General features: G+C 39.2%; 2 protein-coding genes across 3 annotated transcripts in view; both read left to right on the top strand.

Moving 5' to 3' along the window:
* Positions 1-4,591, top strand: part of LOC108242814 (phospholipid-transporting ATPase ID) — a 35,236-nt gene extending 30,645 nt beyond the window's left edge. For both annotated transcript variants that reach the window (XM_017427904.3, XM_017427903.3), the window contains 3 exons: positions 82-220; positions 1,146-1,276; positions 1,407-4,591. In XM_017427904.3, coding sequence (XP_017283393.1) covers positions 82-220; positions 1,146-1,276; positions 1,407-1,736 — 600 coding nt within the window. In that variant the 3' untranslated portion in view covers positions 1,737-4,591. The remainder of the gene's footprint in view (positions 1-81; positions 221-1,145; positions 1,277-1,406) is intronic.
* A 1,507-nt stretch (positions 4,592-6,098) lies between these two features.
* LOC108242754 (GRAM domain-containing protein 2B) lies at positions 6,099-15,129 on the top strand. Its single transcript, XM_017427780.3, has 14 exons — positions 6,099-6,287; positions 7,066-7,188; positions 7,350-7,437; positions 9,210-9,279; positions 9,471-9,574; positions 9,838-9,933; positions 10,019-10,090; positions 10,772-10,861; positions 11,261-11,363; positions 11,605-11,727; positions 12,257-12,332; positions 12,474-12,578; positions 13,259-13,346; positions 14,313-15,129. The coding sequence occupies exons 1-14, from the start codon at positions 6,205-6,207 to the stop codon at positions 14,352-14,354; spliced, it is 1,263 nt and encodes a 420-aa protein (XP_017283269.1). The 5' UTR covers positions 6,099-6,204; the 3' UTR covers positions 14,355-15,129.
* The last annotated feature ends 1,600 nt before the right edge of the window (positions 15,130-16,729 follow it).

The raw sequence follows: 16,729 nt of genomic DNA on the forward strand, positions 1-16,729 counted from the left end.
GGAACATTTCAGTCATCGTTTCAAAGCATAACGTATAAAATCATTTTAAAAAGCGTGTAACTTCTGTTTGTTGTTGTGCAGCTGGGGTTGGAGATGTCGTACTGGACGGCAGTGAACACCTTCTTCGTTTTGGGCAGTTTGGTCATGTATTTTGTCGTCACGTTCACCATGTACAGCAACGGCATGTTCCTCCTTTTACCGTCAGCGTTTCCGTTCATAGGTGAGTGTTAATCAGCAGCCGACATCTGAACCTGCCACTCACTTTCAAACACACTAAATGTCAGATACAGAGTCTGAACTTGTGTTTGGTGTCTTTATATGTGGTTTACAAAACATGTGAGAGCAATCAAACCATGTTTAAATAAAAATACTTGTCTTCAACAAAAATAAATAAATAAAAAATCTTGTTTCTTGTTCTTTAAACAAAATAATGAATGTCTGCATCTTAATTTTATACCTTTGTAATCTGATTTTTAACATCTTTAGTTGAGCTCAGAGATAATCAAAGTAATAACTCTTGAATTATTATTATAATTATTATGTCACTTGCTGCCGTGCATACCAAACTTTAAAACAAAGATCTTACATAAATTATTATCACTCAGAATATGTGATGAGGATGACTCTCAGCTACTACTATACCAAATTTTAGCTCATTATCTGTAAAATTCACAGATTTATGGCAGTTTTTGTGTTGGCTAATGTCAATTAGCTGTGGCAGTCATCCAAAGATCACTTTTTTGATAGTTTCATTAAAAATTGGTCCATTGGTTCAGGAGATATTTTACTAACAATCAGAAATGAATGCACAGACAAACACATGCATGAGCAATTACATGATTGCCCTCCACCATGACAAGCAGTACTTTAATAAACTTTTTTTAGGATTTGTGTGGTTTTGTTGCTTCTGTTGTTGTTTTTAAGATAATATTTGCTTGAGTGGTTTTGTGCAGGGTGTAGTTTGCTCTCATGTTAGATTTCCAGAATAAATTTGTTGATTTCCATGTCAGGATCCAAATCTGGATCCTTATTCTTTCATTTTCATGCTACAGAACTCCATCACTGACTCACACAGTAGTTGTAGCCTGTTTCCGTTCTGTAAGCACAGCTCGGGTTCGATAAGTTGTTGTTTTTTGTTGCTCCAGGGTCGGCCCGGAACTCTCTGAACCAGCCCAACGTCTGGCTGACGATCGTCCTCACCTCCATCCTGTGTGTGCTTCCTGTGGTGACCTACCGCTTCCTGTTGATCCAGCTCTGCCCCACCATCAATGACAAGGTACCGGACCAGAACCAGCACGCTTACTGAAGCCCTGCTGGACCGAGGGAACAAGATTTATTTTAAATGTCTGGATGGATTTATTTCATTTCAGCAGAATAATGTCCCAGTTGTCTCCCCAAACCTTCAGGTGATGTTCAAAGTGAGGCAGGCCAAAGCAACTCCTCCCCCTCCGCCTCGCCGGGCCCGGATCCGCCGCAGCAGCACCCGCCGCTCGGGCTACGCCTTCTCGCATGCGCAGGGCTACGGGGACCTGGTGACTTCTGGTCGATTCCTGCGGCGTCCTGCCATATCGCTGTCTTCAGGCTTCTCCCAGGTGGGTCGGGCCGCCACGGGGTTCAGCCCCATGGGCCGGTCGGCCGGTTACAGTCCGACGGGACGTCCCCAGAACCTGAAAGTCCCGGACGTGGAGGTGACGTCGCTGCAGATGTACAGGACAATCACAGACCCGTCCCTCTGACACAGCAGATGAGGGGATTTTGGGGGAATATTTGGGAGAAACGTGTCGACCAGCTGCATGCTTTAAAAGAGACAAACCTTCTTTGATTCTCCAGGAGGAGGTTTTTATCCGCTCAAACCTCTCAAAGTGCAGCAGAAAGTGTCTCCACCTCTGAGATCTGCACGCGCCGCTGCCTTCAGGTCTGTGATGTCGATAAAAAACGCTGTATCCTCAACCAGCAGGGCAGATCCTCCTCATACCAGACACGGGAACAGAAAAACTAAGCTTTCAGGCAGAAACAAGCAGAGCATAAAACTGTTTTCATGTGATGAAAATGACAAAGTGTCATTATGTTTACAGACTGCCCGGCCTTTTGTAGTGCTGGGAGTCCAGATGCACAGTAGAGCTTTGTACAGAGGAAGAAAACCCAGCTAAGATTTGAAATATTTAACTTTTGTACTTTAAAATACCTTTTTTAAGCTTTTTGTATTCTTTCTTTCCTAAAAACTATGTGGGCAGCCTGCAGTGAAAGACAAAAAAATATATCTTAAAGACAAGTCTTTTTATTTTTATAGTTGTGGAAACAAAAGAGGGTTTTGCAAAACAATTTAGCCTTAATATTAATTGTTTTGCTCTTAGAAAACTATTTTAAATTAAAGAATGTATTTATTAGCAAAGGATTTTGGGAAACCCGAACAAATCTGCCTTTTGTGTCACTTCTTCTAGTTTGGATTTACCTTCAGGTGAATAATATTTTATAATAATAATAATAATAATAATAATAATAATAATAATAATAATAATAATAATAATAATATGCCACTCTGTAATTAGACACACTTTGTAGTGCAGTTTACAAACTGTAAAGAGTTTTAATTTGTTTTAGTATTAATTATAAATCATTCTTCATTTTACAAATCAGAGAAAGAGCCATAAAAAAGAGGAAAATATAATTTAAAGGTCAGGAAAATGTCTGATTTCCTCTGGGATTTCTGTCTTTCACAGCTTTGTGTTTCAAACTGCTCTTAAAACCGTTCGGTTTATTTAAAACAAAACAAATCTGAATATTAAATTTGAGAAACGAAGGAAGTGAAAAGCCTTTTAAGATGTATAGAAGTGGATATTTGTCTGTGTTTCAGACTATAACTCCAGGTGCACAAACCAAGGGGCCAAAAATAAAACTAACTGTTGGATTATTTTAAGGGAAATTTAAATCTGTTGCCTGGGAAAAAACAAAAAAAAGGTGTTAGAGCGGACCAGTTTTACATCTGTAGGTAAATATGAGAAGTTCTAAGGACTGTAAATATTCCACGTAATCCAAATATCCGTCCGTCCTGAATCAGAGAGGTGTTTTATAACTTCTCAGCCTGGAAGCTTCTTTACTCTCTGGCACTTTTTAACCTTTAAAACCTTTATTTAGAACTTGTCAGTAGCTATAAAAGCATCCTTCGTTACACGGTTTTCACAGAGGTTTTGCAGAGCTGCAGTCTGGAAGCATTCTTCTCATTTAGATTCAGATAAATCCGGGTGGAAAGAACTTTAAAACTCACTGCATTTGTTTATTCTTCTGTAAACACACTACAGAGTCGACTGGGCAAACATTTAATCTCTTCAGCAAGTTGTTTGCATCTTTACGGACATCCGTTTTTATCATCTGTCCAGTTTTTAGTGCTTGAAAACCTAAAATCTAAAAAACAAATCCACAACAACAACAGAAACACTGCCTTAAACAGTCTGTGTAGACCTTTCATAATACCTGTAAAATATTGTAATGATTTAAAGCTCATTTTTATATTAGTTTGGCAAAAAATCTAAAAAAATAAATCATTGTTTTTGTTTTAAAAAGTTAATTAAAAATTATTTTTTTGCATTAAGAACAAGCTCACTTCTGGCTTTGTGACAATCAGCTGCAGGGTTTTAAAAACAGTTTATCTTTAGCTACACATCACTGTTTTAAACGTTTTTGGATCAATAAAATCAGCTGCTGCCTTGAAATTTTAAGGAAAAGTAATTTTTGCTTTTGTTGCAAAATGAATGTAATAAATAAGGAACATTTTTTAAAGTCATAATTATTCAAATGAATAAATGTTACATGAGCAAAAAGGAATTTTACAGCTGCATAGTAACAATATTTATTTTAATCATTTCCTCTTGTTATCGATGGATATGCAACTCATTGATTTTTCTTCCTGCAGAGATGACTGATAACTTCTGGGATTGTTGCTCAGATTGTATCAACCTCGAGGTGAACCAAAGATTTTGAGGCCTTGTTTGTTTTATGGTACAATAAAGTAAATGTATTTCTTATCAGGCAGAATTTAATGCTGGAAATCAAAAGCAGCAGCTGTAAAACAGCAGTTATTCACCTTTAAAGTGTCCTTCACAGAAACCTGTCTGTAGCAGGTGATGAGTCCCGTTTCCTGTCGCTTCTTCCAACTAACTCATGTCAGATGGTAACAACTTGACATTTTGTGGCAGCTAGCTGATGCGCGGCACGTGCAACATCCTGCAGGGCTGCGGTGAAAATGGCATTTATTAAAAAAAATACAGCTTGTCATAATGAGAGGAAACAATCTTAGAATTAAATTTTGTCTGCAGAGTTATTGCAGAATACACGAGTTTGTTGTTGGACCAAAACATAGGCAGAATGTATAAAAAGTCAGCGTCTCTCTGTAACTTTATAAGTTTCATACATAAATGCCGTATTTACCCGTCTGTTATATATTTGCATGTCTTGATAAGAAGACTAAGAGGGATTTATGATCACTGTTTTTAAAAGATGATGGATTTTTTTTTTTAGCACTGCTTCTTTTCATTTTGTGTCATTTTATACCTTTTAAAAAATTTTTTGCTGCAATAAAAAGACGTAAAAAGACCCGTATGTGTGATTTGCATGTTTTACTTTGTTCAGCTGGTCATAACTGAAGGCAACAAACCAGAAGAGTAGGGTTACAGGGTCCAACTCACAGAGACAAACAACCATGCATGCACATTCACATCTAAAGGCTTCAGTCTAGAATTACCTAACATGCATGTTTTTGGACTGTGGGAGGAAATCGGAGCACACAGAGTAAACACTCTCTCGCTCGGGTTTAACGTGTAAACTCCACTCAGAAAGGCGTCGGTGGAGACTGAAACCTCTTCTGCTCTGCTTTATGTAAAAACAACTGTTAGAAAACACGTACGAAAACTCCCCGGGGCGCTCCAGTGTCCTCCCACAGTTCAGAAACATGCATGTTAGGTTAAATGGATCTAATCTGACCCTTTAGGTGTAAATAAAGTCTAAAAGACTTCTTCCTTCAAGACACAATTACACAAGATTAGCCATTTATAGAATAGCACATGATTCATCAGTGTTAAAAAAATTTTTTTTTAATTCAACAGACGTTTTTTGTTTCATTTTCTACACCCAGCTGTGGGTTTGAGTGATTTTTTTATGACTTCAAAAAACTAAAAGAACATGAAATAAAACCAAATATATGCAGTAAAATACAAACTGGTAGTGCATGCTGTCTTTATATTGTATATTATGGACAGATGCATGACAATAGTCATTTGAACATGTGCAGCACTGATACAATCTGTTATTTTTAGCGATGTGTTTGGACGTCCGCTGGGATTCGACAGGGAGTTCTGCAGCACCCTCCACACACCTACTTCCCCCAGTTTGCACGTCATGCAGCCCTCCTGTTACTGCCAGCAAAATAAATAAAGTTTAACTCAGTTGGACTCATGTTTTATTTTAAGTTTAAGTATTTCTAACTGTAAATACCTTCAGTAAATTTGGTATTTTATGCTCAGCTGAGTCCCAAATGTCTGCCTCAGGGTAAGATACTGACTGTTTATACGTACTCCACACAACCCTGCTTCACTAAAAAGGAAAAACAGCAACTGAATATTGATTTATATCACAGCGATTTGAACCAAATCCATCAGGAGGCATCTGAAACTGTGTTACAGGTCATGCAGACAACACTAACATCTCCTGCTGCTAGTTTTGATCATTTCAGTGCAAAACATTTACAGAAAATGAGGCAACGTTCCTGCAGCTTGGAGACACAAACTCTCGTTCTCATTGTTGTTTTCTTAAAACCAAACATGTAAATTATGATGTAGGACATTGAGTGAAGCGATCAAATTTCTTCCTATTTGTAAGTCTTAAAAACTAAATGTTTTATTGTTTCTGTAATCAGCTGCACACACTTAATGTCTGCATCTTCAGGTCGTCCACAGAATGGATTTTCTTTAAAAAGCTAAGCCTCCACTGTCTAAACAAAGCTGGGTAACATGTCACCGATCAAAGGTTCAAATGCACTCCTGCTCTTACACGCCACCCCGTCCTGCCTTCTGATTGGCTGGGACACGTGAAACCAAGGGGGACCAGGCAAACACTTCCACGGGCAGGTGAAGGAGCAGTGGATCAGGCTGCAGGCTTGGCTCACCTTTCAGTTCCAGCAGCAGGGCCCGGGACCGGCAGCAGGATCCTCTAATGATGACAGAACAGCAGACGTCTCAGGAGGAGGACAGGAAGGCCAGCAGAGGAGCTGCTAAACATGAAGACAGAGATTATTGGTGAGTTTGAGACTCTAACAGAATCAAACATGGGTTTCTGAACCACGTTTACTATTGTTGTTGTTGTTGTAGCAGCAGTTTATGTTCAAGATGGTGACACTTTTTAAAAAATGAAGCACTAAAGTAACTGTTTCAAGTAAAATATAGAAAAGTTACATTATGGGAACTGTAAGTCTGAGACTTTAGGGATTAAAAGTTAGAATATTCAGTTTCTGTGGTGCAATTTGAGGCTGCTCTTTTAAAAAAAAATCACCTTTTCCATTTCCCTAAACTGTTTAAAACTTCCATCTTAAGCAGGTTGTAAACATCAAACTGAACATGCAACAAGACAGATGTGGTGTTGGTTATTTTTCAGCTGCTTAAATAACAGTTTTTAGGGCTTTGTATTTGTCAAAAACTCAAAATACAGAATGGCTGGAAAATAATCTGGTGCTCAAGCTAAGCTAAACATTGCATTGCTTTGAAATGTGCCTTTAAAATGATTACCTGTTGACACCTCCTTACGCAGTCATTACTCACTGCTGAGATGAAGAGAGTGAATATTTGAATAATTGATTGAGCTGTGTGCTGATTGGCTGGAGATAACCTCGAAGCCACGCCTCCAAAACAATCAGGTGATCATCATGAATACAAACTTGATGTAAACAGGAATTTAATTTCTGAGGATTCTTTTATTCCTGTTTCATATCCTGGTAAACGCTGACGTTAATAAGAAAGTGAGGTGATTGAGGGGTGGATTTATGCTCATAAATGTACCCGTCCTCATTTTTCCGTGTAGTTCTGATGTTGAGAATGTGACAGAGGAGCAGCAGAGATGTGGCAGGATGGCTGCTGAGTCTCTGCAGGCTGCTGATCAGGAGCAACTTGAGCCGTCAGGCAGGAGGAAACCTGAATTAGTCAGGTAAACAACAAATACTGTTATTATACCCAAAAAATGTTTGGGCTTTAAATAACTGCTGCACTAAAAAGACATGTGAGCGCCTTCTTTGTTTTGCACCCACATGTTTATTTAAGGCCCTTTTTGTTGCTCAGTCCTCTCTTTGTTGAACCTTTTGCCTGCAGGTCAAAGACTTTTGACAACTCCTTGCTGACTCAGGTCCAGACAGATTCAGACTCTAAGATAGAGAGAAAGAAGTCTCACTACAGCCAGGTGAGCTTTCATTAACTCTGATGCATATTTTATTGCACCAATAATGTTACCTAATTTAGACCGTTGTTCTCAGAAGCTTGTTATCGGGACGAATGACGGATCCGATCTTATTTCAGCTGACTGGGTTCCTTTTCCAGCCAAATCCTTTACTGAGTCTTAAACCATCTCCTAGAAGAGTGTGTGCTGATCTGAATGACCTTTCACAAAATGGTTTTGTGACAGTGATAGTCCAATGTTGACCTCGTAATTTCTGACCTGTTGGTGCAACCAGAAGACCCAGAAGACACCAGTGGTCATGGAGGCTGAAGGAGGAGGTTTTTAGTTCTTGGCTGACAGGTACAGGATTACCAGAAGGACTGTGGATTCTGCAGTTGTAGAAACAAAAACTTGGCCATGGGAGGAAATCGGAGAACCTATGGAGAAGGACTTTTGGCCTCATGGAGGTTCTAGCAAACAATCTGACAGCTTAGAAAATAAAGTGAGCCTGTTTCAGACTGTGTTTGGATTGAGTGGGAAACGTCTGACCTGAGGCAGAGTCTGACGACCTTGGGAAAGGCGATCCGTAGAGGTAAAACCTCAATGAGGAAGCGATACTAAAGGCTCTGGACTCTAAAGAGCTGTAATGGTTGATACACGTTTTTGGCAGACCAAGGTGGTGGTCCCCATCTTTAAAAAAGGGGAAAGTGTTCAAACTATTGTTGTTGGAAAGTTGGTTTCAACCAACTGTTGAACTTCAGATTCAGAAGGAGCATTGTGGGTTTTGTTCTGGCAGTGGATCAGATTTTTACCATTGTGGAGCTGCTAAAAGGGCCATGAGAGTTTGTCCAGACCAGAGGATCCAGAAAAGGCTGTTTCCATGGGGCATTCTGTGTGGGATGCTGCTGGTCATGGATCTCAACAGGAAAAAGGTGGAATGCTCTCTGAGTGTCATCAAACAGAGAAGTTCATGAATTTTGGAGTTTTGTTCAGAAGTGACGGCAGGATGGGTCAGGAGATGGTTGGCAGATCAGGACCTTGTCTGCAGTGATGAGGGCATTGTTGTGATCTCTTGTGGTAAAAAAAGGAGCTGAGCTGAAAGGAAAACCTCAGTTTATGGGTCCATTTACGATCCAACCCTCACCTCTGGTTGTGAGGTATGGATCACGACCATAAGGAATCCCTTCCTGAATGCAAGCATCTGAAATGAGCTTCCTTCCTATGCTCTCCAGGGGGAGCTGCTGTTCTGCGTCAAAAGCAGTCATCTGATGCAGTTTGGGGCAGCTGATCAGGATGCCTTCTAGTGTCTTCTTCTGCAGATTATCCAAACACATTCCACTGGGATTAGACACTGGGGCAGACCCAGATTTTTTTTGAGGAATTAAATATCCTCTTTAGCTTTGGGATTCCTTAGGATCTCCTAAAAAGAGCTGAAATGTTTTGAGAATAGGAACATCTGGAGCTTTTCTTCTTGATGTGCTGCACTCGCAACTAAACTTCAGATAAGTGGATGAATCTGGAGTGTGTGGCACCTAATATTTTTTAGTTTTTTGATTGTTTTCCAACAATCACATCTCAGATTTAACAAATTTCTGTAAACCCAGGTTGAACCGTCTGAAAAGAATTTATAAATCTTCCTGGTAACATCTTTATTTTGATATTTAACCCCATCTTCCAAGCCTTAAAAGATCTCTGGGTGTCTAAACGTTCAAGACTCTCGCAGTTTATTGTATTTTCTGCGACAAATATAAGCATCAGTCAGCATCGTACCGTTATGTGTGTGTTCTGCGTTTCAGCTTTCGAAGACCAACAGTCAGTACCATAAAATATTTAAGGAGATCCACAAAGAAGAACAGGTCAGACAGAGTAAGTCTTTAACAATCACATCAATCAGCTCCACCTTAACTACAGAATGAAGGATAAAAGTTGAACATTTCATACCAAGAAGCTGTTTGTTTAAGGGAAATAACACCGCATTGACATATTCTGCTTTTAAAATAAGAAGTTGGGTTCTCATGTTGGCCTCTGAAAACTGATGTCATTTACCTGTTTGTCAGGTTACACCTGTGCTTTGCAGAAAGATATCCTCTATCAGGGACGGATGTTTGTGTCCGATCACTGGATCTGCTTTCACTCCAAGGTTTTTGGCAAAGATACCAAGGTACTGAAAAGACTGACACAGTTTCTTGAATCTGTGCACCGAGCAGCAATCTTCTTCTTATTGTGCATCTAAATGTTTTGCCGTAAAGACCAAACTCCAAAAACGAGGTTGTCTCTTAGAGAAAACTCTAATTCTGAACTGCATGGATTGTCTTGACATGAGTCCAAGATCTTCTTCCTATTCTTAGAAACATGAATGCTGACAGAAGAGACTAGTTTCATGTCTTAAACAAACAATAACGCATCTGAACTTGTCTCTTCCAGATTGCCATCCCAGTGATGTCAGTCACAAACGTCAAGAAGACCAAAACTGCCATCTTGGTGCCAAACGCTCTGGTGATCGCAACTGCAAACGACAGGGTGAGAGATGCAACTCGCTGTCAGCGTTCGATGAAAAGCTAAAGGCATTCTGAAGTGAATCTTTTTGTTGTTGTTGTCGCCGCAGTACGTGTTTGTGTCCTTCCTGTCCAGAGAAAACACCTACAAGTTTCTGATGTCCGTCTGTCTTCACCTGGAGGTGAGACGGATTCCCTCTCGCCGCCTCATTTTTCTCCTCTGCTGCTGAGTTTATGTATCTTTATGTAGTCATGGGGAAAAGAAGGTTCCTCTTTAAAGTATAGGTTTACATATTAGGGCATAATAAAACTGTTCTGGTCTTTATTTTCCAAACTGAGTCAAGTGAACAAAAACACACAACAGATTCCACCATGTCTATATTTATGAAACAAAAATAAAGTCAAATTTAAGACCTAGCATCCCTTGAAGGTATGCATATCACCCACAGGGTTTCAGACTAAGATAAATTTACATTGAGAAATTATGGAGTTACAGCTATTTTGGTCAAACCTTGAAAAATAAAATGTGTTGTGCTCAAAGTATGTGTTGTAGAAGATGCTCAGCTATTACTGCTTACAATTTTGGCTCAATATCTGCAAATCTGGCTGTCTCAACCCACCTTGAATTGGGTTAAGACCAAAAGGTTTGTGTCATACAGAAGATATTTAATATCCAACTATCAGACTGGTTCTTCTCGTTGCTGTGATATCAGGTTAGATGTGATTGTGAGTTGACTTTTTGTTCAAATAAAGCTGCTTTTTTATATAAATGTTCAGATTTAAGATTCGAGTTGCAAAGTTTGAAGGGCTCTCGAGCACAGAAACATGCAGCACCTGTTGCGTATTTATATGGATGTGCACAGGAGAGGAGTCCATGCAGCAGCCCCGTCCCCTCCTCAGCCGAAAACAGCTTCAGGGGTCAGAGGTCACCGCTATCGCCTCACTTTCCTCTGGTGAGTCCATGAACACAAACAACACAAAATGTTTTACAACCTGATTTTTCATTCGAAGCCCCTAAAAGGTCATCGGGTGGGTTGTTTTCCTGCAATGCTTTGCTCGCCCTCTTGTCTTTAAAGTCCGTTAAATTGCAGTTTTATGGATAACTAGTTTAGAACTTGTTGCCACAGATGTTAACTAGTTCTCCCCCTGCAGAGGCGGATTGACCGCAGCCAAGATAAGAGTTCAAAATGAGTTTAACACGTCCAAGCTGATGGGATGAAATCCAATAGCTCTGCAGCAAAATCAGCATTTTTTCAAAGCTCAACTTTGCTCCCTTTCTGTTAAAATGATAAAATAAAAAACATAAAATAAAAACATGAACTTACAGCAGCCGTGTGTCTGACTTTCTGCAGAGAGATTTCCATGACCTGGACGGAGCCGTGAGGCAGAGGAGGCAGGAGGTAGAAGAGAGCAGCAGCTCCGACTCGCAGGTCCCAGACTACAATAAGATAGCCGGTATCATCCTCCAACCAGCAAACAGACGCTTTAATGTCACATGGTGCAAATTATCACAGCTTTTTGACAATTAGCGTTTGACAAAAGGCAACAGAAACAGACGTGAAGCTTCATAAATTCCACTTTTTCCTCAGTTTTTTTTTTATTCGATCCTGATCTAACATCAAATTGATCTTCTAACTTTGCAGTTCGTAGCTTTTTTCTTCATCTTTCGTTTGTTATTTTTCTTTTTCTTTAACAGACTTGCCTGTTCCTCCTTTCTTGGACGCTCTGAGCCAAATCAGCGACCCATCACCTCCGGAGCAGCAGCACGGCGTGAAGAAGCAGAACTCAGACGGCAAGCAGCACCATGGCCACCTCCCAGGTACGTTACTAATGTCAAATCACATTAATCATGAATAGAAATATTCAAAAGTTGTAAGATTTTATTGTCCAGGCAATGAGGGAAATATACAGCTAATGAAAAGCAGTTCAAGTCCCAGTTTTTGCAAGTCTGTCCTGCAGAATGTGTGTTATAATAACTGAGTTGACCCTGGGTAGGTCACCGGTCCATCGCAGAACTTCAGCAGAAGCGTCACGTGTTTAAATCTAAAAACATCCCTAAATCGAACCGAGTAGCTCAACCATTAAACTGCACATTAACTCGTACCTACAACAACCTAATCTCTTCATAATGACTTGCCTTTTGTAAAATAAGTTGATTTGTTTTCATCCCCTTGTGGATGCTGTTGTTTGAATGATTTCTGCAGGAGTTTCACAGACCGTCAGCTTTTTAAAATAAACTATAACAAAGTGTTTTCTCTGTTCACAGAGTTTCAACAGGTTGACTGTAGCCAACAAAACCAAGTTTGTTAAATAAACGTGACTCGGGTTAAAAGTTTTCCTCTTTCCAGGCGCAGAGGTAGTGAGGGACAGCAGGAACATGAAACCAGTTTCTCTCAACACTCTGCTGATCGTTTACATGTTTCTGTAAGTTCTGGACTACTCTTTAACTGAATATCTACTGTTCAATTCCCATTTATTTTATTTCAGTTTGTTTCGACACAGTTCTTTTTCCTCCTCTGGATCCTGAACGTCATTGTGTGTTTGTCTTTTTGTTTTTTTTCGCAGCGTGTGCGTCCTGGTCTTGTCTTCCTGTTACCTGGCTTTCAGGATCGTGTCTTTGGAACAGCGGCTGACGACACTCGGGTCTCTCTCCGAGTTTACGCACCACGAGTGAGTTTGCAGACTTCGAGTCTCGGAAACCTCGTTTGAATCAAGCACCTCGGAGGGCGAAGAAGCTTCAACTGAACCCAACTGAGAAATTCATCTTCAAGCGTGTGCAAAAAAATATAATAGAAAACTGAAGTTAGAGGATTTCTCAATCCAACTTTACTCATATGTTGTTTTTCAAACACAAGGGTAACTCAAAGTGCCCGGCCCAGCAGGTGGGCTCTAAACAGGACAGAGCTCGTCCATTCAGGGCTTCGTAAATGATAAGAATGGTTTTAAATTGAGCTCTGAAGTTCACAGGGAGCCAGAGAATCTGAGACGTGTGGTTTCTCCTAGAAGAACAATGTCTGTGTTTTAGCTTCTGCTTTAGCGTTCTGAATCAGCTGCAGGATTTTAAAGCGGTTTTTGAGCTAAAGTGGCATAAAAATGGTCAAATCTACAGGTGATGAGAGCAAAGTTTAAAGATGCACAGAAAAAAACTGAGTGAGCACTCATATTCCATCTGGAATTTCATTTTGAGTTTTAACATTTAAACATAAAATTGACTGGTGGTTGGCAGATTGTTATCTTTTTAACTTTCTCATTACTGTGAATTAAAATGGACTTTTTTGATTTCTGCAAACCAATGCCTGGCATTTAAACTCAATGTTTTTTTTTATATATCTTGATCTTTTTGTCCTCAGAAGCAACATCATCACAGGGAGTGCTGCCGGTGTGAATACAGAGCTCTTCTCTGAGCTGCTCACCATCAACCTGCTGAAGCTGGAAAAGGTTGGTCTGTCTGTCTGCTGCGTCTGAAATATAACAACCGTGCAGAATCTTTATTCATTAACACCACGTCTGATATCAGTAAAACCAGATTTTCTAGGAAAAATTTAATGATTCACTGCTTCCAATCAAGAAATCTTGATTGAATCTGGATCATTGCAGCAGATTTGGTTGATTTGGTCTTAAAGAATGCCCCAAAAAATCTAAATAACTTCTTGATTATTTGAACTATTTTTGTTAATGAGTTTAATTAGGTTTTTAACCAACAAGCCCCACTTCAGCTCAGTTTATAAACTGCACTTCTCTGACATTAAACCTGGTTTTATTGGACGACTTCTTGGGAATAATTAAACATAGATCCTCATTGATCGGAGAAGAGAGAACGGGAGGAGCTCGTCTTTCTGCTTCTGAGCAACTTTTTAATGTGATATTTATCTTCAACTGCACTTAAAATTACAGGAATCTGTGTCGGTTTGGGTACTTTTAGCTTTTAACTGGTGTTTTCTTCCTTTAAGTTAGCCTTTTGCTACATTTTAGCTGCTGTTCTGCTTGGTTTTTTTTTAGCTTTGCCAACTTAGTTTCATCTTCTGCAGATTATGTTTTATCTGTTATTTTAACTCTTTATTATATTTTACTAACTTGCTGCTTTCAGCTTCTTTCAGCTCTCAGCTCTCTCTAGTTTGGGTTTCAATAAAAAGTTATTTTCCTATTTATTGGATAAATAGCAGCTTAAACAACGTAGAAGCTTTAATTAACCAAAGCATATTTTTGTTGTTTCATTTATCATCTGCTGACAGATTTGCATGGACTCCTAAAAATAAGGAACAAAGCTTTTTGTTTCAAATACAGGACGATTCTTTATTTTAGGGCAGTTGACAGCTGTATTTGTTTAATTTACAGGCAGATTAGCTTCTTATTAATAAAACTTCTGGTCACTAAAACACATGAAATGTTTTTGTTTTTTTCCAGGTGCAGAAAAACCTCCAGAGGCTGCTGGAAGAAGCTGCTTGAATAAACTGGAAACCAGCGTGTTTAGAAGCCGTACTGTGAATTTACTGTAAATATAGATTTTATTTTAACAAACTGGAAACTCTGACATTTTTTCTGCCCGACGAGACTCAAGTTTCAGGCTCTGCTCTTCGCTCCGGACGGGATTTTAAAATATTCTTTTCTCAGAAACTGAAAAATCCTTCACCAGGTGAGATGCAGTGGTGGGCGGAGCCTGATTAGACCTGACCAATCAGAGCAGCTGTTTCTTTGTTTTTAAAATTTAAATATTTAAAGGTAAATATTTCCTGCTGTCTTTAGTCTTATTTCTTGTGAAATAGTCGTTATTTAGTTCAAAGTTTCAGTTGAAACAAAAAAATCTGCTGAATCCTGAGGTGGACTTGCTGTAGTTTTATTTTATTTTATTTTTTTTTTTTTACATATAGCTTTTTGGCTTTGTTTAATTTTTCAGAAGACTCTTTTAACTTGAGTTTATGACATTTTATATTCAGCTTTTTATCAGCTCTGATTTGGAACAGTTTGTCAAAAAGGAAAGGGTTTGAGGACTGTTTTGGGGTCAGCTCGTTTGTTAGGTTACTGGTTGGAATTTCAGTTACATTTATTAATTTTAAATATTGTGGAAAATATTACCCTTTTTTGTTTTATTCAATAGGTTTTACTGTTACAGAGACGAGAACTGCTGTGATTATTGAAAAGGTTTCAAAAGGCAAAAGATTCGGCTGTTTTGGGAAAAATAAATGTACTTTTGAAAATGATGAAATAAAGTTTTATTTTTGTGGTAAAGTGTGAGCGAGCATCCTTTCCCCCTTGTTCTCTGTGGTTTGTTAAACTCTGACTGCATTCTGCTTTTATGGAGTCCAGTTTTTGTTTTAATTATTCCTGCTTTAATCAGCTTCATTAAAACGGATCCAGCCACCATTAAAGACAAGCATCAACCGCAGCAAACAAACACGTTATAACTCAGAGGATTTTAGAGATACTGAGCTAAGATTTGGTGTGGTAATAGCTGAGAGTCATCCCTATCACATACTCTGAGCGCTGACAGATTGCATTAGATCTCAGTTTGAAACGTTAGCGTGCAAAGTGGCGGGTGAAGGCTGCTTTTAATTCTTTAAGCTTTGTTTTAACAAAGACAGACTTCCTGGTTTTAATTAAGTTCTGAACCTTTTGAGAAACAAACTCGTCTCACAGAAATCCTGGAATATTTCTGTCAGAATAAAAAAAATATATCCACCAAACAGGAATCAGATCATCTTAAACAGATCTAAGAAAAACAAGACTCTCACTCAGAAAAGAGTTTGTTAATAATTACCTGGACGACCGTCAGGAGGATTTATGGTGGTAAATCCATCGGATTCTGCTGTTTTCCAGGGTCGGACCTCTGCTGACCTCACTGACCTGCTGATGAAACCAAAAAGGAGGATAAGTGGAGAAATTTTAACCTGGAGTGATCATTAACATGTCCTTATTTCATCATAAATATTTATTTCGAAACAGACAAATTTAACCCCACGTTCACTTCTCCTTCCTTCTTTGATCACTAATTACCGACAGAGTCAATCAAACCCTGAGGCTGAAAACAAACTTCTGCAAAAACTGAAATTTATAAGTTTCAGTGCGTTAACTGAACTCAGTTTTGCTTTAGAAACATTTCTAAACAGTCTTGAATTTGCTGCCAACAACACGTCTGCTAAATGTGAGAAGAGAGAAAAGAAAACCCAGAAAAGTTTGAAGAATATTTGGAAGATTCTCCAATCAGCAGATTATTGGTGACAGGTGAGGAAATCAGGACTGAAACTTTATTTTTACCTCCCAAAGAAGTTCTGTTTTCTGTGGTGTTAGTTGGTTTGTTTGTTAGCAAGATGACTTTAAAACTAAAGAACAGATTTTGATTCAGTTTTCAGGAAATCTTGGGGTTGTCACAAAAAACAAGAGATTAAATGTTGGTAATGACACTATGACCTTGGCAGAGGTTTGTGTTCCTCCGAGTGCTTTTAGTTCAAATTCAAAAGAAGGTTATGGGTTTTTCACTATCTCCAAAACACAAAGTTTATGAAAAGATTCTTAGAATTGGGGTAAATCTCTGTGAAAACAACTGTTGGTTGACCTTTGACCCCTCCAGGTGGCTCTGCATGAGAACCTGTTGTGTCATGGTGATCAGTAGATCCTCGTGGATGCAGGAGAACTTTATAAACGTCCCACACTCAGCTGCTGCGTCCAGAAATCCAACCTGAGCTCTCTGGACACCAGCTTGTCCCACCTGGACAGAAAGACAGAGGACATGTGTTCTGTGGACGGAGGATTTCAGCTGCTTTTGGTGGACAAAAAGGAGCATCCAGGCTGTTTTTCAGTGAACGGTCTGAAGATCAGATGTGTGA

Source organism: Kryptolebias marmoratus, linkage group LG1 (genome assembly GCF_001649575.2).
Source record: "Kryptolebias marmoratus isolate JLee-2015 linkage group LG1, ASM164957v2, whole genome shotgun sequence".
Classification (NCBI taxonomy): domain Eukaryota; kingdom Metazoa; phylum Chordata; class Actinopteri; order Cyprinodontiformes; family Rivulidae; genus Kryptolebias; species Kryptolebias marmoratus.

Coding starts and splice junctions, on each gene's coding strand:
- LOC108242754 (XM_017427780.3), top strand. CDS start 6,205: ATGATGACAGAACAGCAGACGTCTCAGGAGGAGGACAGGAAGGCCAGC. Junction 6,288..7,065: donor CATGAAGACAGAGATTATTG/GTGAGTTTGAGA, acceptor TTTTCCGTGTAG/TTCTGATGTTGAGAATGTGA. Junction 7,438..9,209: donor AGAAGTCTCACTACAGCCAG/GTGAGCTTTCAT, acceptor TCTGCGTTTCAG/CTTTCGAAGACCAACAGTCA.